The sequence below is a fragment of the Chelonus insularis genome, unplaced genomic scaffold, assembly GCF_013357705.1.
Source record: "Chelonus insularis isolate UGA/USDA-ARS -01 unplaced genomic scaffold, ASM1335770v1 contig_347_pilon, whole genome shotgun sequence".
Classification (NCBI taxonomy): Eukaryota; Metazoa; Arthropoda; class Insecta; order Hymenoptera; family Braconidae; genus Chelonus; species Chelonus insularis.
Window position 1 is genome coordinate 42890 of NW_023276511.1, and position 23064 is coordinate 65953.

The 23064-nt window shown below is 33.0% G+C and overlaps 4 protein-coding genes and 1 long non-coding RNA gene across 11 annotated transcripts; all 5 read right to left on the minus strand.

Annotated features, from left to right (window-relative positions):
• Positions 1-6996: 6996 nt before the first annotated feature.
• On the minus strand, positions 6997-8048 carry CSN8 (COP9 signalosome subunit 8). Its single transcript, XM_035082580.1, has 3 exons — positions 7863-8048; positions 7473-7722; positions 6997-7365 (listed from the first exon to the last, which is right to left on the minus strand). The coding sequence occupies exons 1-3, from the start codon at positions 7917-7919 to the stop codon at positions 7115-7117; spliced, it is 558 nt and encodes a 185-aa protein (XP_034938471.1). The 5' UTR covers positions 7920-8048; the 3' UTR covers positions 6997-7114.
• Positions 8049-8407: 359 nt separating this feature from the next.
• Positions 8408-9802, minus strand: veli (L27 and PDZ_signaling domain-containing protein veli). Its single transcript, XM_035082627.1, has 5 exons — positions 9595-9802; positions 9411-9452; positions 9220-9332; positions 8818-9063; positions 8408-8729 (listed from the first exon to the last, which is right to left on the minus strand). The coding sequence occupies exons 1-5, from the start codon at positions 9629-9631 to the stop codon at positions 8574-8576; spliced, it is 594 nt and encodes a 197-aa protein (XP_034938518.1). The 5' UTR covers positions 9632-9802; the 3' UTR covers positions 8408-8573.
• A 108-nt stretch (positions 9803-9910) lies between these two features.
• LOC118066531 (chromatin complexes subunit BAP18) lies at positions 9911-11410 on the minus strand. 2 transcript variants are annotated; one of them, XM_035082629.1, is made up of 4 exons: positions 11269-11410; positions 10814-10905; positions 10462-10560; positions 9911-10362 (listed from the first exon to the last, which is right to left on the minus strand). In XM_035082629.1, exons 1-4 carry the CDS (start codon positions 11284-11286, stop codon positions 10104-10106), a joined length of 468 nt encoding a protein of 155 aa, XP_034938520.1. In that variant the 5' UTR covers positions 11287-11410; the 3' UTR covers positions 9911-10103. The 2 variants fall into 2 exon arrangements, with proteins under 2 accessions (XP_034938520.1, XP_034938519.1); XM_035082628.1 differs by lacking the exon at positions 11269-11410 and adding an exon at positions 11082-11225 and having other exon boundaries at positions 9912-10362.
• A 336-nt stretch (positions 11411-11746) lies between these two features.
• Positions 11747-16079, minus strand: LOC118066507 (pre-miRNA 5'-monophosphate methyltransferase). Of its 4 annotated transcripts, XM_035082583.1 has the most exons (4): positions 15974-16079; positions 15709-15897; positions 12760-12951; positions 11747-12301 (listed from the first exon to the last, which is right to left on the minus strand). In XM_035082583.1, the coding sequence occupies exons 2-4, from the start codon at positions 15721-15723 to the stop codon at positions 11756-11758; spliced, it is 753 nt and encodes a 250-aa protein (XP_034938474.1). In that variant the 5' UTR covers positions 15724-15897; positions 15974-16079; the 3' UTR covers positions 11747-11755. The 4 variants fall into 4 exon arrangements, with proteins under 4 accessions (XP_034938474.1, XP_034938475.1, XP_034938476.1 ...); XM_035082584.1 differs by lacking the exons at positions 15709-15897; positions 15974-16079 and adding an exon at positions 13157-13495; XM_035082585.1 differs by lacking the exons at positions 15709-15897; positions 15974-16079 and adding an exon at positions 13042-13116.
• A 3322-nt stretch (positions 16080-19401) lies between these two features.
• Positions 19402-23030, minus strand: LOC118066509 (uncharacterized). 3 transcript variants are annotated; one of them, XR_004690260.1, is made up of 5 exons: positions 22943-23030; positions 22461-22703; positions 22162-22377; positions 20327-20675; positions 19402-20248 (listed from the first exon to the last, which is right to left on the minus strand). It is a non-coding gene; the product is annotated as an uncharacterized lncRNA (long non-coding RNA). The 3 variants fall into 3 exon arrangements; XR_004690259.1 differs by having other exon boundaries at positions 22429-22703; XR_004690258.1 differs by having other exon boundaries at positions 22162-22703.
• Positions 23031-23064: the final 34 nt, after the last annotated feature.

Genomic DNA, 23064 nt, shown 5'->3' on the forward strand with positions numbered 1-23064 from the left:
TGACTATCACGGTGCGATACACACGCACTAAATTTTAGAGTATAATGAATTTTTTCATCACATTTTATTCAAGATATCCTCGAATAGTAATCAAGTGATAAATTGATTTACCAAATAGGAGATAGAAAGACGTGTCAGAGTAACTTAAAGGAGGTGAAGTAAAATGGGAAGAAGGTGGACTAGTGTGTAGGAATCACGGCCAACAACCGGCCACTGCCCTGTTCTGTCTGCGACTGAGAGGAGGGTGGATCAAAAGAGAGGCAACAGGTTGCATAATCTGTAAATCGGCAGTACGAAAACGAAAGTTACGGGGCAAGGCCCTCGAGTGTGTAGGCACGTACATAACTTATCTATGTCTTTTTTTATCTTAAGAAGCAGGTGAGCAACTTACTCATACTATCAGCAATAATATAAGCTAAGAATTGTGCAGATTGTCTAGACGAATCTACTTGTAATTTATTATAGGTGTTATTGATGATGACGCGGAAAGAAGAAATGGAAAAAAGAGAGTGTATGCATCTCCATCGGGTGGAGGTCTTGCATTTATAATCAGTTATATAGCTTTGATGAAAGCCTTGAATCCCACGAACAGACTAGACAACCGTAGCTTTGTGTTATCCTATGACACGCATATACATGTATAAAATATATATATAATATACAGTCGAAGAATTTATGAAATTATAGTCAACTGGAAAGAAGAAAGGAGATGCTGCAATGCCAACACTGAGAAATCGGATTTAATCGTTTCATCTATCATCTCCATTTTACCTTCTCTAATCACTTCTTTCTCTTCCTTGTCCTACTCTACTACGTGATCTCTTTCTTTCTCTTCAATGTAAACCCAAACATTCGGGAGAAAGTCTCATAGTCACGATGTGTGTTAGGCAGAATCAATGCATGAGCTATTAAACTACATGGCCGCCAAAACCAATTGTAAGCATCTTATTGGCCCAAGGTTCAGGAAGAAAGGTCTACCACTATATGCACTGACCAAATAGTCTATTTATAGCACATCATCATTTTTTTAATGTCCAAAATATTTCACAATCATTTTTTAAAACTCACTATTTTTATTGAATTAATTTCTTATAAATAACCATTATGATAATAATAGTCTCTTGTATTTATTATTATTTTTTTTTATAGTAAAATGCTGAGAAAATTCTTTAGTAAGATAAGATAATGAGGAAATACTTAACAATATTGCATCTTAATAAAGATGTATTATATTAGTAAATAATTCTTCAACCATACAAATAAATTCTTCTGTCATAGTGGACATGGACATAAAATGACTCGTTTAGGACTACTCATCAGGCTTTGTTATTAATAGACAGTGAGTGAAGTGAAGATTAGCTTATTGATAGATGCACATACAGACATAACGGTCCCAGAAGAAACATCATCATCTCCTTTCTCATACTAATCCAATGGAGCAATACTGTGAGAATGATTGTTATTAGTATTAAATGAAATAATTAATTTTGTTGCTTACATTTAAAAGATTTATATCAACCTGGTTTAATTCGAATAAGAAATTACAATTTTATTGATTTTATACATAAAATGTATTTACATAACGGATATAATTAATAATTAAGTGCATTATTTTCACAGGTGAAATAAATATTGAATTCGAAGCAGTAAGCATTATTCTTCCTTGCACCAGGTCGTGGCGATAAAATCGGTCGAGGTGGAAAGTCAGACGTGGTTGGAGTCAGAGTGCACTGGACCCGTTGAGCGAATCTCTTCTCTCTTTTTCTGATCGTTATTCATCTAGATTCTTTAGCAAGTCAGTAAGTACATCTATACACGTAAATGTACCTTTTCGTATTGCTATTAACTTGTCTCTTTCTCGCTCATTTTGAATCTCTTGTTCACTCTCCTCTCGATTCTCCAATAGATCGGGAAACGATGGGCTATTAGCACCGCGTGTGAAAGGGAAAGCTAGCGGTCGGCAACATGACGACGGAGATGAGGAGAAACAGGCGAGGGAAGACAAGGAGCAAGAGGAGTAGAGGAGAATAACGACGATCGACCTGGTCTCTCTTGCTCCTCTAAAAGACTCTCTCTTTCTCTTATTCTACACGTAACGTCACGACGATCTTTGTTGTCTTTGTATCACCTTCTAACTCTTCATCTACGTGTCTCCCACCTTTAACCAATAATATGTGTACCCTGGAATATGTCGCTATTATATTGTTTATTTATTTATCCAATCATGTACTTATATAAATTGGTGAGTTAACGTGCAAATTGATACCATTTTAATAAAAACCTTTTCGTTTGTTTTATTTATTTTTTTTAATTTTAAAGTAAGGATATGTTCAGTTTATTATTTTCTATTAAAAACTATTATCCAAAAATAATAAACTTACATTTTATTAACTTGATGATGTTTCAGGTCAAACATTTTAACTTTAACTGCGCCGACGCGACCGACTTTGTCGAACCCATGAACCAGAAAATATTCAGGATGAAAATGGATAGAGGATAACGGCCTAAGATATTAAATACCTACTTTCTCCAGCTTGATTCGTAGAATATAAGTGTGAGCTTTCAAGCCTACGTATTAAAGTAAACACCAAGGGTGTGATTTAAAGCTACTACGTTATTTAGTATGAAGAAATATTTGTTAATATTGAATATTTTTTACATTTGTTCTAATTCTAACTACTATGTGAAATAATTTAATAATCATTTATGTATTGAGGTTGTAAAATGTACTTCTGAAGACCTTTAATTATTATTTCAAATCTTAGTAAGACTACGTATACATGTGATGGAGATGGTTAGGTAAGTAAAGTACCTCATTACACCCCTGTCAAGTTAGTAATATTTAATGTATCATTTAAAATGGATATTGTAGGTATATTATCACACCTAACTGTAAGATAGAAGGAAGTTGGATTACTAAATTGTTCAAAGTAACACAATATTATTCTGGTACTTGAAGATTAAGTGAATGGGATCTATCTTAAATAGTTGCATGAGTGAATGAAGTATCAATTGATCATTTGCAATTTAAGTAATTCCCGTGGGATTATGGTTCCAGATCCTGTTGGGCTGGGAATACATAAGAAATTTCCCCTTCTCATAGATCTCAGCCAGAAGACAAGAAGTATCAGTAGTACAACACACGGTTAGAAATGTGCTTTGACTATTGCGCTGTCTTTGTATATGCTCGCGCCTCTTAGCTACGCTTGCAGCAGGAGGTGAAGGGCCAGGAGATGGAGTGGGAGTGGGTGAGCCGACCCCTGACCCCGTGGGCGCGGGGACCTTGCCGGAGAATACAGTATAGCGGATACGAGAGTGTACGAGATTGGAGACGGCGAATAGCGGCGCACGACGACGACCAAGACGACTTAGACGGCGTGTATAGCGGTATAAACTACTAGCTTAGCACAGGCTACGACGCGACTCGCCCGCCTTTCACTTTGAGAAGACGCGAGTTGAGAAAACAGAGAAGTGAAGAGAGAAGGGTAACAGCAGCCTCGTGTGGTCCGTGGGGAGTGCCTACCTGCAGCCATTATCATATTATAGCAAATCTCGCAGCTGCCGCGGGGCCAATTTCATTCCCACCGATCGTCTGTACTCCTCTCACGCGACGTCTTTTCTGACGACTACTTTATGGATAACGAGACAAACATGACAAGGAAGATGATGAGAAGAAAGAGGTGAAGACGTTCAAGAGGGAGAGAGAAACATTATGACCAGTCAATTGTGTTAATTGCACTACTGGCTACTGATGATGGGATCTGATAAAAGAGTGGACAAAAGTGAAAATCCTCGACTATGATTTGTATTTTTAAGAATGACAGAATCAGCGAAATAGGACACATAGAAAAATCTCCAAGATTTATACTTTAACCTCTTTAGTTTTTTATCATTTAAATATTATGGTAGGTAGAACTGATAATTTAGTTTTATTATTGATGGATCGTTGATGCAACAGCTTACCAGTTAGGTCGTAAATTTATTTTAATTCTATACATTTTTCTTTTTATATTTGTAGAAGTCAGTGATTACGTGTTCTCAAAGCCGAGAGCGACGCATCCGAGGTGAGAGGTAACAGTCGTGGTTCATCGACTGCTAGTTATTCGATTCTACACGTGAAACAGATGCTGTTAAGTATGCAGATTGCAGGTACGAGTCACAGAGAGCTAAAAGACAACTATCACGACCTGAATGTTTTACCTCTTGGTTCTTCTTCTTCTTCTTTTTCATCTTCTTCCTTATCAACTATATTTATCTTGCTCCTTTATTCTTTATAAGCCACAAGTATATCTCAACGAGTCACGTTATACATCATCGTATTCTTCTTCTAGCTCCTGTAAACGATCCACCAAAGTGTCAGTTTATCGCTTATGTTCATACAGTAAAACAGGAGACACCTTAAAAGATAAACCAAGCGTGCAAACGTTGCAAGTCGTGCCGACACTACACAACGTGAATGTCCAGAGCTACAGTATAACACCAATACGATGTATAATTATCATCTCCCAAGGGCCTATCCCACGCTATTCCCCCAAAGTGGGACACCAACGATTGCTGCGCGTAAACGATTAGAGCTGGATCTCCTGAGAAGACCACACACAATCGATTGCTATTTTTTACGTGGATATTATAATATTATAAACAGTATATGTAACTAAATACTCACACATACACTGGATGAAAATTTTTAGCAAAGTAAAATAGCTTGAGAAAAGATGATTTTTATTTGATATACCTGAAGATATGAAATAAATGTGCTGCTGATAGAACAACTATAAAGAAGACAATATTTATCGTCATGATTTGATTTCAATTTTTTTTTTTTTTGTTAAATCAAGATGAGGCTTATAGATGCTGAAACTTCCTGGTCTAAGAGATGAACTCTGTTTGCTATGTGCAACATATCAGTTAATACTCTTTGGTGCATTTGTCGGCACTTTCAGTGCAGTTAAAAGGAATGGGTAAAAGAAAGAAACAATAGAAGCGTGGGCGCAGCATCCCGCGAACCCTAACCTGAGGTGATCCCATATTCCATTCTCTCCAGTGTATCCACCTTCAGGCACCTTAGTTCGTTCTTCTTTCCACCGTCTCCTCCGCCTCCCGGAACACACTCTCTTAAAGCCCGTTGAGGTCTTGAATCTAGTTGTGCTAGAGATAGAGTATGAGTCTCCCTCAGGGCCTATAGCCTATTGCCTCGGCTTCACCTCTCGTCGTCGTCTCTAACCTGTACCTTTCAGATATTTCTCTTGCTCCAGCGGAGTGCCAGGTAGTTGTGAAACTCCACAAGGAGTCTGTGTACATCGCCACAACATTGCTAAGAGTGTGAGTATAAAAAAGAGAAAGATTCTTTCAGCCCCTTCGGTCGTAGCTCTCGACCCCGTTGTTATACTTGCCACACACTTACAGGGTTATCGGCTGTGCTTTCCATCTTCTTTCAGTCATCCTCACGTAATTTATTATCATTTTACAATCTGTATCGATGAAGGCCGCTTTCAAACGTTCTCTTTAGCTTATTGATATGTTTACCGATTAAAAAAACATAAAATAGAAAAAAATAATCATACATGTGACTATGAAGAAAAAAGTGACCGAACATCTTCTGATTTGTTCAGATCAATTGATAGAAATAAAAAATTAATGCACTAATATACATTTATTCATGTAAAAGATATAGGTATGTTATATGAATATATCTATGCATCAATTGAATCCCGGTTCGACAGGTTTTCGATTAATATATTTATATCCCATGGATATATATGTATAAAGATAAATAAATGTAATTTATGGTGAGGCTTTCGCCTGCAGGGAAAGTAATTCGGCTAGCTCTGACTCGCACATTATATTGTATATATATACATCTAGTCATCATAGAAGATGAATTCTCTAGAGAAGTCATGCAGCCTACAAGCAGTACAATGATATGTAAAATCATTGTAGGATATTATTTTAAATATGATGCAAAGAATTAAAGTGAGACTGCGGATTGTAGAGCATTCATGTTGAGATGATGAAGAGGAGGCGTTATCGCCGTTGGCTCCGAGGAATGAGCACTGTTGTCTAGGCGCACCTCAGACTCATTCGTAGAAGCTTCTCCATGAGAGAGAAATAAAACATCAGGTGAGAGCAGTAGATTGACCCGTTGGCAAAGGAGCGAGGATGATCGCGATAACGAAACAATCGAACGAGCCCTCGCGAGAGCGCGCACCGCCCTGAATGTTTGAACGCTTGGTGATGTCGTATTACGAAATCATTTCTAAGCACTTCGTACGTGAGATAACGCGCTCTCTTGTGCATAACGTTTAGTTCACTTAGAATTTTCTCTTCGCTTCTATGACATGTTTCTCTTTCTATATAACCTGGGGTGCGTGCCACACGAAATGATTTCGTCATCGTCACGATGTCGTGGTGAATATCCTCGCTCACCTCCAACATAAATGTTCACTCCAATGCGTTCCCGTGCTGTTGCTGTTCTTCGCCATGCCAGAGTGCAAGTCGTTTGCCTTCTCTGAGACCCGAGAAGCGCGCGCACGCTCTCGTCTCAGCGAGTTCCGAGCAAAGGTCGTTTCTGCGCCTCCATAGAGAAAGAATCTTTGGTGAAGAAGCCTCTTCCGCGCAACTCCAAGAGGTCACAGTGATGCCGACGGCAGTCATTTCGACTTGCCGCTCTCCTGGGCCATCTCGTCGTGTATGTGCACATCTTCCATTCCATCTTCACCTAAGCTCTGCATTCCAAACGGGTGTGAAGAAATACACAAGATCAACATTAAACTTCTGTATAAATAGTAAAAGTAGTATGATCTAGCTAATAAATTTTCCAATCAACTACCCTCCATTTCATTAAGCTCATGATTAATTTAAGCCATTTCACGTCTTTCCAAATCCCTTCACATTCCAAGACCTTTAACTATATAAAAATTTTACTATTTTATATGCAATAAAATTCAATACGATTTTACTGAAATATTTTTTTCAATTTATCTTTTAGTTATACTTTTAAATATAATTTATATTCACAGTTATCTTATACTCAAAATTTCATATAAAAACATAGTAAAGTAGTTAAGTAAATTTACATTTTATCACTAGAACAATTAATTAGTGCTAAGTAATCCTAATTTTCCAAAAAAGATACAAATTCAGTAAGTTTATACAATTGATCTTCTGTAAGGGTTGCTTGTGCAGTGTGTTGTTCTTTATCAACTTTACAAGGTTTTACAGTGTTACCATCTACAGTCCAACCTCGTTCTACGGCAGATATTTGAGCTTGTTCCAATGATAGTCCAGTCATGGCAGCAAGAACACTCAAATTTACTGAGGAGTAAGCTTCAGAAATAAGAATCATTGCTCTTTCTCGGACATTTTCTAGATAAATCATCAGTTATTGAAGATTATTATCACATTACAACATGTTAAATAATATAAAATAACTAAAATTACTTGAAAATTATTGTTAAAACTATTTAAAATACCTTTAAGAGCATGCATGATGCTGTTTACATCATCACTCCACTCATTATTTAAAGCTGCATGTACAGCACGCCAATCTCGTTGCCACATACGCTGTCCCACCATCCAAATTTGCTGAAGTTCAGGACAGAGGCTTTTTATGTTTGGTGGAATTCTCTTCCATAAATATTTCGCGTTACACAAATCATTTTGGTAAAGGTATACAGCTAGTAATTGAGCATAGATTTGGGCAGATGGAAGGCCATCAGGAGCCTAAAAAATTGTACAATATTTATAAGAATCTTTTTGATATTAATGATTAATAATTATGGGATTAAAATTGGTTGAAAATAGTTTTCATACAATAATTAAACTGATCAATCAAACATAACCCATCATTACAATAATCTAACCTCCAGTTCAGCTTTCTCAAGCTCTTGCACTAAAGTATTAACTTCACCGAGTACCATAATAGTTTTATCCTTTAATTAAATAAAACAAATTTCAAAAACAATGAGTTTATTATGAAAATATTTATAGTCAACGGGATAAACGTTCTGACAAGTTGCTTGTCAGGTTATACCAATTTGCAAAAAAAAAACCGGATGCATTGCCATCTTGTTGACACTAAACCACATAATACAAGATTCAAGTATTTTTATTTATTGTACAAAAGTGTTATTTCAATATTAAATAAAAGTAATTTATTATAAATAAACTAAAATGAATAAATTTGTAATTACATTTTATTAGAATAAAGTAAAAATTTGTAATAAAATAACATATTTGAATTTCACCACCACAAAAATGCCATTAAAGCGATTCTAGGTACTGACGAATTGTGTCGTTATATTACCATCAGAGACTACATGTTACGAAAAACAAATAGATAATTGATATCTTTTAAATTATTTTAATCAAAAAATTGAAAAAAAAAATTATAACAGTATTATAGGAGTATGTTAAATCGTCTAATATTTATTGAGCCATGCGTAATACACTGATAATAACACTAATTAGTAGTTATAAATTAATAGTGCTAATGAAGTGATAAAAATGTATTATCAATTATAAATGCATAATGAAATTAAGAGGAAATTAAAGAAATGACAAAAATGAACAGATTACATCTGTTGACGCCTACGAGCAGCTCTTTGTTTATCGAATCTCAATTCCATCTCTTCCAAAACTCTTGGAGTATAGCGAACTACTAATTTTACTGAATCATGAGCTTGTTTCAATAATTCAACAGCTTTTTCATGATTTTCACCTTCAACACACTGTAATGAAATAATTTTTTTATCGTTCAATTCATTTAAAATAATATATTTAAATATCAATTTTACTCCAAAAACATTTTTAACTTACAACTCCATTTACAGATAATAATTGATCTCCGCGTTTAAGTCCACCGTGCCTATCAGCTACTCCACCCGGAATAATTCTAGATATATAAATCGGTGAGTTTTGTTCTTTTCCACCCATAACATTAAACCCAAGACCTTCTTCAGTTTTTGGTAATTCCACAACTCTAGGATGTGCGTGACCTTCACTAGCTGCAAATGCTGCTACAGTTGCTTTTGCTGTAGCTGAAGCTCTAACATCTTGAGAACCCTTCGGAAATTAAATTTGAACTAATGAATTTGTTTAATTTGGTATCTTCATATTAACTTTTTTATGTTGTTAGAACAAGACGAATAATTTCAAAAGTATTCAGTCAACAAATAGATACTAATCAATGTTAAGTATGTATAATAAAGATTGGCTTACTGGAATTTCTACTGTCTCATAAACATGCTCATAAACCTCTCTAACAGCATTGAGAAAGTCGCTTTGCAATACTTTTTGTAACGCTGCTAATTTTGTAATTGGAACTTCGCCACCTGTAATAATAGATATTACAATAAATTGAATGAACAATAATAAATACTGTATAATATATATAAAAAATCATTACGTACTCTTTTGAAGTTTATCTAATAATTCAATTGCACGTTGGATATCTAAAAATAGATAATCAATAATGCCACTTAAATATAAATTGAAATAATACAAATATTTCACGAATAAATAAATAATTGATGGAACAAAATATAATAAATAGCTACCAAAACTTAAGAAAAGAAATAGAAATTGATATATTACCTTTTTTTAAGGTGAGTGGTTCACTTACTGCAGCCATGATTGTTTTCAGATTAATTATTAACTAATAAGTTTAATTTTGATAAAAATAAGACACAAATAAATTGACAAGGCGTGTCTGACAAAAAATCTATAATAAATGACAGATACTTTTATGTTTTCTTTGAGTTATTTCTATAGCTCAGCCGCCATATTAATTTCTCAATTTTACCATCAATAGGTAATTATTGTGTTCTAAGGAAGAAAAATATAAATATAATTTGCGTGCGCACAATTTAACATTGATTAATTACAAATTGATTTATTTATTTATTACAATAGATATGATAAAAATACCTTACGCTATCGATTTTTTTGAAGAATATTCATTGAAAAACAAAAAAAAAGTAAGCTACATTAGTTGTCTATACTACAATTCTTATTCTTATCAATCTTACAATAAATAATTTATGCTCAAAAATTTTATCCCTTTTAATACAAAAATATTTTTTATAATTAACTAAATATAAAAGTTATGAAGCTACTTCTTCTGTTGCACCTTCAAACTCTAATTTTACTTGACATTCCTCAGGAAGACCTTCTACATCAACCTCCGATTCTGGAGCATTTAACATATTTAAAGTCACTTCTGCCGATTTATTCATCATTGTTTGATTAGCGGCAACTGGTTGTTTTTGAACTTGTACTGCAGTTTGTTGAACTGATTGTTGTCGAATTGGTACTCCAGCTTCTTCAAACGTTTTTTTTTTCAACGTTGTTCTGATTTGTGATCTGTAACAACATGAGAACAAATGCAGATTAAAAGGAACTTTTGACTGATAGAGGAAATTGATTGACGACCAAACACTTGGTGAAATGAAATCAACTTACACCGTTCGTCCTTTGATGTGCTCACTTATTTTATTTAAATCTTCACTGAATGTCTTAACCGAGTGTCGGAGCATCTCAATTTCCTCGTCAGTCCATTTTCTGATTTGACATGAAATAAAAATTGATTTAATAATTTATTTTTATATACTTGAACAATTAATTCTTCATGAAAATAAAAAAGAAAACATTCATTAAATTTCGCGCTAGATATTAACAACTAGCGACATGACAACAAAAATGGCGATCAGTTTTTGTCTTCTTACCTGAGTGTTATTTTTTATATAAATGCAGGTGTAAATTGAAAAAATAAAAAAAAATCTAATAATTTAAAAATTAAAATTCATCTACATACCCTGCTGGAGAATCTGCCGTTGGATGCAGTTGCATAGTCAACTCACCAAGTTTATTGAACGCTGCTCCTGCGGCTGTAAAGATTTCACCAACCTGAATAAAAACAAAATGCACAAGTTTTAATAAATCAAAAATGCAGCTTTCAAGTGTAAATTTTACACTAAAATTTTTCTTCTATCAACAAGGGAAATTTTTAAGTCATAACTATCACATTAAAAAATCGCATAGTTAATTAAAAAGTAAACAACAAAATGTAAATATAACCTAACCTTTCTACCACTTCCGACATCCATCGTAGAAACTCTAGATCTAAGAAATTTTAGGCGGGCTTTGACGGGTGACACGTGACTTACAATGGGAACAAAATGGAGGTAGGTGAAGGGGGAAACAAAAGGGGAAGTTATAAGCCCTTTACCGAGCGAAAAGCATAGTGGTCAGGTATCTTTTTACACTTACCTTGCTTGCAGAATTCATCACAATTTTTTATTAATAACTTCACTACTATTGGATATCAGAGTGTTATTCATACATGTACGTGCATACATACCACTAAATTTCATGCGCTTCTGCCCTCTCGCGACGTTTTCACGATGCAAAAGCAATTTTTTTTTTAATAATTGTTTTCTAAACTGTTAAATCAATTAAAAAATGTTCCTTCATCATTGACCTAACTGAATTCTAAATTGTGGTATATTCGTTATACGAACAGTTTTTAATTCTAACCACAATCCTCAGACCATACGATAAACCGCTAAAATAATTACATATCCTTGAAAAATAAATCAAGGTCAATTGTTAAGGACGATAATTATTATTATAATATATATTCTTATTCGATAAACTTTTTTTTACATTCATATTTTTTTTATAAATTTATTTTATTTTATTATTAAAAAGAAATTGTATAACAAGAAAATTAATTAATCGTGGCTGATTGTATTTGTCAAGACTTTCTTTGAAATATTAATAATTTTCGACCCCAATTATTATTTTTGGTGATATTGATCTTTTGAAAATTGCATTTATCGCAACAGATAATTCTTTCAATATGTCGTTCCATATCTCCAGTCATTTTTAATTCATTGATCAAGGGAAAATCACCTTCATCAGCTCTTCGTAATCTTCTTGAAGCGTTTCTGTAACACTTCCATAATTGTGGTTCAATTACGACCATTTCAGAATAAAAGCAGATGTCTTCTAGAAATTTAATAAGACCTTCATCTCCATGGTTTAAATGTATCCACATTGTAATTGAGAAACAGAAAACAACATCAAATCGTGTTCTTTCAAATTGTTGAAGATACTCAGTGAGAACATGTTCACTTTCTTTAGAAAAAAAATCAAGACATTGAAATTTGACATTGGGCTCAGGATAATTTTCACGTGCTCTTTCAATGAGTGTTGAATCTAGGTCAATGCCCAGTATATGAACATCTATGTCTGGCTCAAGATTGTTCTTAATGAATTGCTTGAGTGCAGATGTAAGATTCTGAAAACAAAGAAATGAAAATATGTAAAAATAAACCCGGATATGAAAACCTGGTTATAAATCAGCCACTATAAACTAAAGGGTCTTTATTTATAGATGAAATTGATATACAGATGTCACGGTTAAGTTTAAGGATAAAAAAGAAAGCTTGTTGACTGATATTGGAAGGAAGAAAATTCATCGTTAAGCAAGTTATTTTAACATCTAATGAAAGAAATGACTAGACTGGAAGTATTACATAGCAAGCGACGCATACCAGCACGCTTCGTGGCGCGTGCGTCAGTGAAAACTGAGAAGGAGTGAACAAGTCAACCGATAATTCTTTTTCTAAATTTAGTCCAAGCGGCTGTTAAATGGCTATAAGGATTGAAACAAAACTACGGCGTACATCAGACGTTAAAGCCACCCATCTGACAGATGTTCTTCTCAATCGTTTAGTTTTCCTCATTTTAACTTACCCCAGCATTACAGCCAACATCAAGCGCGATATATTTCCGGTCCGGATGTTGAGACCGCCACACGCCTCGCGGAAGCTGGCCAACGCGTTCATCAACGGGATGAAATTGGTAGTAATTGATAAAACTTCCGTAGCGACTTGCGCCCGGATCCTTTCTGTCGTTCTTCCTTTTCCTGTCTGAGCACATGGCAATCTGCAATTGCAATGAATTAAGTTGATTGCATACATCAGAGTAATAATAGAAATAGAAACGATATTTAAAAGTGTATGATTACTAAAGTACATTAAACGTTGTAGAAATATCTATAAGATAAATAAACGTCAGATATCACGAGTCACTACGTAAATTGTTAGTGCTGCCGACTGTCGACAAACTTGGAAATTCTGTAGCTACTTACGACATCAGTTCTCTCGACAATCCTCGACAACAGCAGACCTCAGACCTCAAATGGAACCACAAGCGAAGGGAGCATGAACGAAACATGATCAGTAGAGGGAGAAGGATTTGCTAAGAGCGGAAGGATCTCGGGATAATTCGCGTGTCCGCGACCCAGATAACCGTGGCCTTCGATGACGGTCCTTGGGGTCACGGTAGACTTTAGAAATCGGTATTTGTCTCTTTACCGATTATGACCCGATAGAAGAATTCTTTATTTTTCACAATCTTATTTTTTCTCTGAAATTTCTATTATTTTATTAAGAGTTTTAAAAAAAAAGAGAAAAAAATTTTGAAGATCAAATGTAGAAATTCAGTTAAGCATGGATGTGTCAATATAAATGATGATTTTACCGCTGGTTCAGGTATAAATACGGTTTCTTAAACTAACAGCACGCGCGTCTGCACGTGAATCCGTAGTAATCAGAGAGTTGAAACCATGAGAGGCAGGTGTTGGATACACCGGTCCTTTCTTTTCATCATCATGCAACCGAAGCAATGTTGCGCGTGTGCCGCTCCCTTTTATGGTATATACTTTCTTCTTAACTTCACATGATTCTCATTCCTCAACGTTTCGCTCAAGTTACGTATCATTGGACTCCTTTGTAGCTTCTCGACAGATGCGTCTTAACTACATTAATGCAGCTTTCCAGATAACAAGCTGTTGGATTTCTGTCAAGAATTGATAAATATTAAATTTCTTTAAACGTCATCTGACCATATTGAATTTCGACTAGGTTCATGCAAACGTATTGAGAAAGAAAAATAATATTATAAGTAAAAGAATGATTAAAAATGTTGAAAAATTCATCAACGATTCAAGATATCACTAAAATAATTTACCAGCTGCTGTTTTTTAAGTCTTTTTTTCTTAGCACAATGACGACATCATTTCATGGAAAAAGAAAAAAAAAAAGAAACGGAAAGATATAAACTTTATAAACTTCACCAACAATGTAAAACTACAGTAAGACGTAGGTAGAGCATAATGTTGTAGTTAACCACTCAGCTAGTCGCTTCCGGCAGTCGGGCATAAAGTAATTTAACCAACATCCGGGTCTTTGATGAGATATTTTTCACCTTAACAGTAGAAAATTCATCTTTTTCGAATTTCGACCTTGCATTTTAGGAGGTAAATTGTTCCAGGTACAAATGCATTCTACTATTCTCTCTGTCTAGGGTCTCGGCCCAAGACTCTTAAATCACTGAATTGGTTGGTTGGTCGAATCCCTTAATCTATCTATCTATGAATTTCTGTGTTGCTACGTGTAGGATCTAGAGACATTATGTATGGAAAATAAGCCAATAACTGTCTAGATCAACATCTTTGTGAAAGTTTTAGCTCAGATGTTATTTGCCATCGTCAATAGATTGATATTATTTTTTAAAAATCAGATTATTGACTCAACTTTTAATCTTAGTTTATTTAAAATATTATTCTTTTGTTGATAGAAAATGTTTTTAAATGCAAAGTAGCTAGATTAAATTTTAAATTAAATTGCAAACTTCTGTTGGTATAGGTTTTTTTTAATTCATTTGCAAATGCCTAGTAAATTGAATAAAATAAAATAAATTTAAAAGTTTTTTTTATAATAAAGCAATAAATTAGGATGATTGTTAAAAATACATATTGCAGAAGATTGAACTTTTAGAGCATTGAAAATCATCTCTTTTTATATTATAGTTTTGTACACACTAAAAGAGGTTATCTTTGAAATGTTATATAATAACTTCCGTTTGCAGATTATTCAATTCCAATCTATCTATCTTCCATTTGTCGATTGAAGAATTGTACAGAAGTTTGGTAAATAATTCAAATTTTTATGGGAACCTTTCGGACGATGATTTTATTTCTTCCATTGACGGAAATGTCAAACAACGGAAGTATTGACAATGGGAACTTTTATTTTGAACTACCCAAGATGAAATTATAAATTTCGGAAGCCTAAACAGTCAAATGATGACGATATTTCCGGGATGTCATCTTCCCAAGTCAAACGATCATTCTTCATCAAATATTTTATCTTATTTTAGGTATCTTCTTTTTTTTTGTTTTTTTTTAATACGTGAGTCGAGTATAAATTATTCTACTTTATTAAACTTTAAGTCTTCAACAGCTCACCCCTGATATCTGACTGATAAACCCATGGGAACGTTATATAGTCATGTATCAACTTATATTTAACGGTAGTCTCTGCATCTGTATATGTAAAATACAAAAACAGGGAAAAATTGTTGTTAACACAAGTCAAAGAGAGAGCAAAGACAAACGATAAGTAGGGACTTATCGCTACAAAAGTCCAACGCAATAAGTTCTTCAACGATAAGTTGCTCGATTGCGAAGCCACATAATTAGTCACGTGACCTGAATGACGCTTTGTTCTATGCTAATCAAAAATACTATGTTTCCAGGTAGAATTTTATCAAATTCAATCTTACTTTTTTATTCAGACTTAAAAATAAGTTTATTCTCTAATAAAATAACTCCTACGATCCTTTTATATTTTTTCTTACCTTCATATTAAACATCTTCTAGGCCTCGTGAAAAAAATGTTTCATCAATTCCAAGTTATTTATTAAAATAAGCTAGTCCTCATTATCATGAAAGAATTATTAAATTTCTGATAGTTTCTTGAGATATTTTTTACATTATTTTTTTAGCTATGACGTGATTTAGTTGGTCCTTTTGATCTCTTACATCTTCTGGAAGTTTTAAAAAAATAATTAGTAATTTAATTAATAGATATAATATAATGTCAGGAGCATTTGCGAAATTTACAAAACGTTGTTGACCTCGAAGGCCTTTTCAACACTCACAGGCAATTCGTCTTATTTGCCAGGAGGCCTTCGTTTTTGTGGATGATCGAATCGATTGTAGACCTTGGCTGCTCTGGGTGTTATGACGCAATTTAACTCAGTGCCTCTTTTGCGTGTTTCTATGTGTTGGACAAGTAGAGAACTCAACATATATTCATATATGTATGTATACTATATGCTTGGAAGTACGTGATACATTGAGAAATAGCAAATGTGTGTGAACATCCGGTCGTAATGATCCGCTTAAAATCTGCTGAGCCACATTCTTCAGTGGTTTAATAATCCGATGGATCAGTAAATTAAATCGAGCAAAAAAAATATTTTATTTTGATTTTTAATATTTATTTTGATTATTTATATTTTTTTTTTATCCCAATCACTTTTCAATAAATAGTATGAAGATTTTATTGAAAAGTTTATTGGCCCTGAAACTGTCAACCAGATGAATTAGCAGAGGGGTTGGGAACATGATTTTTCAAACTCGTCGTCTGCTAACAAGTGCAACTGGGTCACTACAAGAGTATATACAAGTATTGCACATCAAACAAATTGCAAATGTATCATTTTTTATGTTTAATGGAGATAAAGATAACAGGGAATTTTTATTATTTTCATATATATTTTATTTATTTATTGGTACATAAAACATTTTAGTAAAGATAAATTTAAAAAATTAATCTTTTCCATTTTAAACGTTTCATTCTGATAAATTGAAATAGAATAATTGAAAGAAAAAATCTAATGAAAATATAATCTGGCTTCGACAAATACAGCACTGAGACTATTTTTAAAAAAAAACTGGTTAATTCAGTTCAAGTTGACTGTTTGCTAATTCATTATTTCGAAATAATATATTCAGCTCTTCAAAATAAAACAATTTGAAATACTATCGACATTGAAATATTATTTTCTTCAATTCTATTTCTATCATTTATATTATACATTTTGCGTCATGCTTATAAACTATATGAGATATAAAAATTACGAAAATGTAAAAAGAAAGAGATGAATAAGTGAATACAAAAATAAATGTGTTGCTCTGATCTCATTGCGAAATATTTTTCTTTTTCATTTAAAATATCCAATATACTAAAAAATATGTTCACAGATTTTTAACATACAGTTTACCCAACACAAAATTATTATTTCCTTTTATAACTGAGATAATAATGGTTTTAAATTACTAGATTTCGTAGTAGGAATAAATGCTAGTAATGAATGCAATGTCAGGAAATGTCCATTGTAGAAAGACAACGAAACTTGTTTGTTGGATGGAGGAGGAAAGTTGCGTCAAACCCGCCCAGCTAAGTTGTTGCAAAGATATTATTGCAAGTTCTAAGGAGATGGAGAGGTAAAAGAGAGAGAGAGAGAGAGAGAGAGAGAAAGAGAGAGGAAAAAAAGGAAAAAATTATAATAATGAAAAATGAGAAACTTGATTTGAATAACAAGAAAATGTGACTTGAAAGAGAAGATCAAGTTGAGAATAAATGTATGACATGGTTCACCTGATCCATGGCCTTCCATTATAACCGTCACTCATGTTGCGTAGACTTGCTCATTCATTCGCCAAACTCTTCAATATGTCCTCCAGAGTCTTGAACACTTTTTGATCAAAAATGGTCTTGATATTGAAACCTACGTCTGCCACTTGACTCAACTGTCGATAGATACAAATTATCGTCAATTCAGTGACTATTGGTGCAATCGACTTGGATATAATCATGTATTACTGTTATTGCTGACATTATCATGTCATCATTTGACTTTATTTCTAACTATGTGAGACTTATATCGTTATAGATCTGAACTTAGGTTTTTTTATATATAACATCTTGTTAGTTTAAATCACATCTAGGCCATGAATTTTGACACTTTATTCAATTATATTTATGTTAGAAATAAGTAGTTGAGAAATGTCTTCGTCATTTACAGTCACTAAATAAGTCATTACAATTGTTGTAATTATTGATGAGTATTGCAATCATGTTTCAATTGGAATGAAGTCGCTTTATAAATTACTAATAATTAAGAAAAAATGTGATCTAATAGGAAGAGTCATAAACTTTTCAAAAAATACTTAAATAAAATAGATCAATTTTGACAATGATAGAATAATTTAAATTACATTTAAAATATTTAGTTTTTTAATTGAAAATAAAGAGCTTTTTTACTGAAGAAAGGAAATGTTGAAAATTTTTTTTTAAAGTGACAATGAATGATATAAAAAACATCGGTGTGTGAATTTTTTATTTTGATTTTTGTGAACTACTTATGTGATGTCTAAAATAAGAATATACCCAATAGACCCTTAATTTGTTAATATACCTTTATCCTTCAAATTCGTCTCGAGTTCAAAGTAGGAGACAGAGGATGTCGCAATGTCTGAATGACATCCGACTGGCCTAAAAAATGAGACTTAATTAAGAGCAGACTGCAAAAGTTTTATCCATTTCGGCGAAAAGAGTTAAACACGAGACATTTTTCCGACATTCCATCAATTCTAAAGATGAGCAATTAGTCATCCTTATACTCGTTATTGGTATACGCCTACAAGTGAGCAACAGCGTTCATAACCAGACGGTGTTTGGATACCATAAATCGAAGAACCCCCAGGCTGTTGGAACGGATATGTAATTACGCTGCCACGCGCTTACTTTATGCACGAAGAGTCTTCATATATACCAAGCCCGATCCTTACATTACGCTTGTGCAAGTTAGCCTTTGAAGGAAAAGATAAAAAAAAAACGAAGGGCTTGAAAACATGCGTATCCTGCTTCGACCACCATTGAGGTCATTCCTGAAGTAGTTTAACCTCCTACACACACACACACACACACGCACACATATACACACATGTCTTTTTAATAATCTTCGGTGCTGCTCCTTTGTGCACCTTTCGATACGCCTAGTCAACATTTAGACAACTGTCAGCCCAAAGTCGAACTCAATTGAACACAAACCGGAAATAAAATATTGGACAATGAAGTGTAGGCGTTGTCGTTTAGCTTTTGAATTTATCGTACCTTCTTTTACTTGGCTATTTTCGAATGATAAATTTTTCCTAATAGTCTGATATAACATAAATGATTAATTCCGTTATTGCGCATTAATACCACCTTATCACTTATTTATTAACTTTTTTCACAGCTTTTCGATTAATGCAAAAATGTTAACTGTCAGATTATTTGTAAGAATATGAATATTACAGTAACATAGGCACAAATGTTATCGACGAATTAATGATTAGATATAAAAGTAAAAGAAAAGTCTAATAAAAATATGGTGGCAAATTTTATGTTCATTATAAATATTTATTTATCAAGTATTTGAAATCTAATATCAAGTGTATGTGCTTTATTGCACTAACTGAAAAAGATTTAAATAATATCTATATCTATATTAACGAAAGAATGATGAAATTCAATGAATTGTGAAGGTAGAAAATGATAATAGACAAGTTTAATGGTTAAAAAAATTTTAAAACCGGCTGGATACTTTTAAACAGTTCATTGGCTGGCCAGAGGTACGGTACCAGACATTCTGAAGGTAAAACGCACACAGTAAGATGCGTGGCATGTGCACAAATGTCTGTACAAGCATGCTAATGTTCAAGCAAAGTCACTCGTGCATTAGCCTTACCAGCTTTGATTGCAAACCATGACATTTTGTTGCAGCAGCCGACTTCCAAGGATTCTCTTCTTGGTAATAAATCAGTTAACTAACAATTTGTCCTTTTTTTAACTTTGTTTTTGTAATCATTATTTGATCTGTTATTTGAGTTGAATAAAAAAAAATCCGATTAAGAGTTGGGATTTTTATTTATGAAGTTTACTCAAATATCAACGTCATAACGGATGAAAGCATAAACGATTATATCTCATAAAGCAGACAAGCATCTTACGTCCGGATGTATTTGTCACTGTGAATCCCTAAGAGATACATAGAGGCTATACTATTAAGCAGTATAATCCATGAAAGTGTCTGATAAACTCCATCCACAAACCAACGGATGTCACGGTGAATGGATGGTATTCCTAACCTTCCACGAGGTCATACCACTATTCTCCAGCGTATCCGGTCTTTTACACTATATCTATTGGCTTCTTTAGGTCTTGTTGCGTTTGATAATGTCTTGATCATGTGTATGCTTGGTCTGCTACAACTGACGCTAACCTCTAGTTGGATTGCAAAATATTAAGTTGGTCTGTAGAAACATGAAGCTGGAAAATAGACAAACCTGATGAAGAAAATGTAATTATTGTTAGTATACAAGAAAATAATTCATTGTTAAGTCAATAGAATATTATCATATTACTTCTGGAAATGGCAATTCTTTCAGCAATGTTACACCATCATACAGGAATGCGGTCGACTTATCGATGAACGCCTTCACTCATTCGCGATCGCCTGAGGATTATCGCAAGATAGAATTGATACTGCTATCGTTAATTTCCCAATGATTACTGTAAGAATATTAAATACGTGATATCAGTCAGCGAAATTGTTTTAAATTAACAGAAAAATATCATGAAGAAAAAAAAAACAGCTGAGGTTCTTACGGTCAACAATGATACTTGGTCACTTGAGCATTTTATCGAGGACAGATAACAGTCACGTATGTTCTTTTATTTACTCATCATTGTTTGTATCAGTGGAATATACACCTGGGATAATTTACATGCAAAATTATCGACAATATTATGGAAGATTTTTATTTCTTACTTTCAAGATATTTACTTCATTTTTTTACACAATATTTGTTACAACAATTACAATTTTTATGGACGGATTTAGTAATTTGATATATTAATATATTTGTTATTTATTTGAGCAATAAGAATCGAAGTTTTCATGAAAATGAAAGTTATCTTTTGCAATTCTATTCTCGCAAAGGCTTGTTTTAAAAATCATATATAGTTGTCTTGATGCCCAAAGAATTGTTTCAATGATTAATTCAAATAAATATAAAAAACTTGAATTGAAATGATAAAATAATTGTAATAAATCTTTTTACTAACTGTACATTCAAAAGTTAATTATTGAAGTTGGAAATGAATTAGTACTTCTGAGTAATAACTTTCAATATTTGTGAGAATGTTTCAACGACATCTAATTTTTTAACAAATTCGTAAAAAAATATTAAAAATTTATTAAAAAATTCAACTGTTATAATTTAAACTCTTTATAAATATTGAATAAATTATAGGATTAAAAAAATAATTTTTTGGAGTTAATAGAAAATATGCCTTCAGTACTCATTATATGCGTATCGTTTCCCTTTGGAGTTGGCTAAATATGAGAGTAAACTTGTTTTCAAGTCGGCCAGTTTCCAAATCGCAACATCAATTTCACATTGCGCAAAAATACCCTGGCAAAAATTGAACGAGAGGCCCCGAAGGCTTCTCTCAGGTAGTTCAATGACATTGAGATTCGTTTAATCTTTAACTTGGTTTTTTGCAAGGATTTCTCGTACAGATTCTTATGCCTAGGATTGGCTTTATATACCACCATTCACTTCTTCCATTTAAGTACATTAAACCACGATATATAAAATTTTTAAATTATTGACCAATATACATTTTACACTCACGTGCTTGATAAATAAATGTTCTCATGAACTTTAGAATTAATTTCGCATATCAAAGCAAACTGTATCAACATTTTCTTTTATTTTTATTATTTAAGCGTATCAATAAATAGTACATATCAATCAATGCTTTATGGAGACGTCTTGTGAAATTCAAAAGTGTACTTATGTCAGGCGGATGTACATTGACAGTTTAAAATAACACGCTATCACGTTTAGATTTAGTTCAACTGTGTAGGGAGGAAGCTCATGAAATTCACTTCCTCTAACCTATATAAATACATTCAGCTTATCCACATACACAATTTTTAAAATTAAACCAGGATTCAAATATTTATTTCCAGTACCCAAAAAATATTCTACTTCATCAACTGGCTCACAATGTTTGAAAAAGCTGCTAAATAAAATAATCTAATGATGATAAAACACTCATTCATGTCATTTTATCAGAATTTATTTTTTAATGATTGATAAATGTTTTGTAATATAAAATAATCATACATAAACGAAATATCTTGAAAGCTAAAAAAAAACTCGCAGTGTAAAACATAAATATGACGAACCTTTTTTACTTAATGGTGACATAAAATCTTCTGATGAAACATTAATGAACAAATTTTTTCTCTTTCTCATATTCTCTCAGTATTCATAAGTCAATATTACGCCAACTTCTCTGAATGATTGGCCGATTTTATCCATTTATTGAAGCAATATATGTATACAGTTGTTATATTCTTGAAACTGTCAACAACTGCATAATTTTTGTTTACCAAGAAAGTCTGCAAAAAAAGATGATGTAAGTATTGAAATTAATTAGTCATAGAAAATACCTTAAATAATGAGTATAAACACTATAAGGTACATGGAAAGAGTATTAATGTATCGATGATAATTAGTCGACTCATGATGATAATTCGCGTTTTGTAGATATAAAGTAGGTAACCGATTCATCAGGATGATGACGTGTATTAATACATGCGATCCATATTTTCAGTAACCTTAGTGACTGAGTTGATCACATCAACGCTGGTAATCTCGACCTTGGTGCCGTCGAACCCGAGAAGTATATTACATATATCGTGCTCCTGAACACGTACATAGGCATCTGAAAATATGAATACAATAGTTATAGGTATTAGGAGTAAAGCAAACCAGATAAAAGTAAAATATAGAAAAAGTTGAATAAAATTTCGCCATTCGATACACAAACATCATCATGTTATATTAAGGTAAATATATACATAATTGCAATCGGACGCGCCTACGTAATATTAAAATAACCGAGAGATATGAAATTGGCGTCTAATAAAAACCGTTGACTAATAATCGAGTTTGGAAACTAACTCTTGCGATCCAAGTCTCACGCAATCATGCTTGAATTGAGTTAAGTATATCTTTTGTCACTATAAGTATTGTATAATTCATTCTGTATTCCCACACTACCATCAAGGATGATTTACTTATTA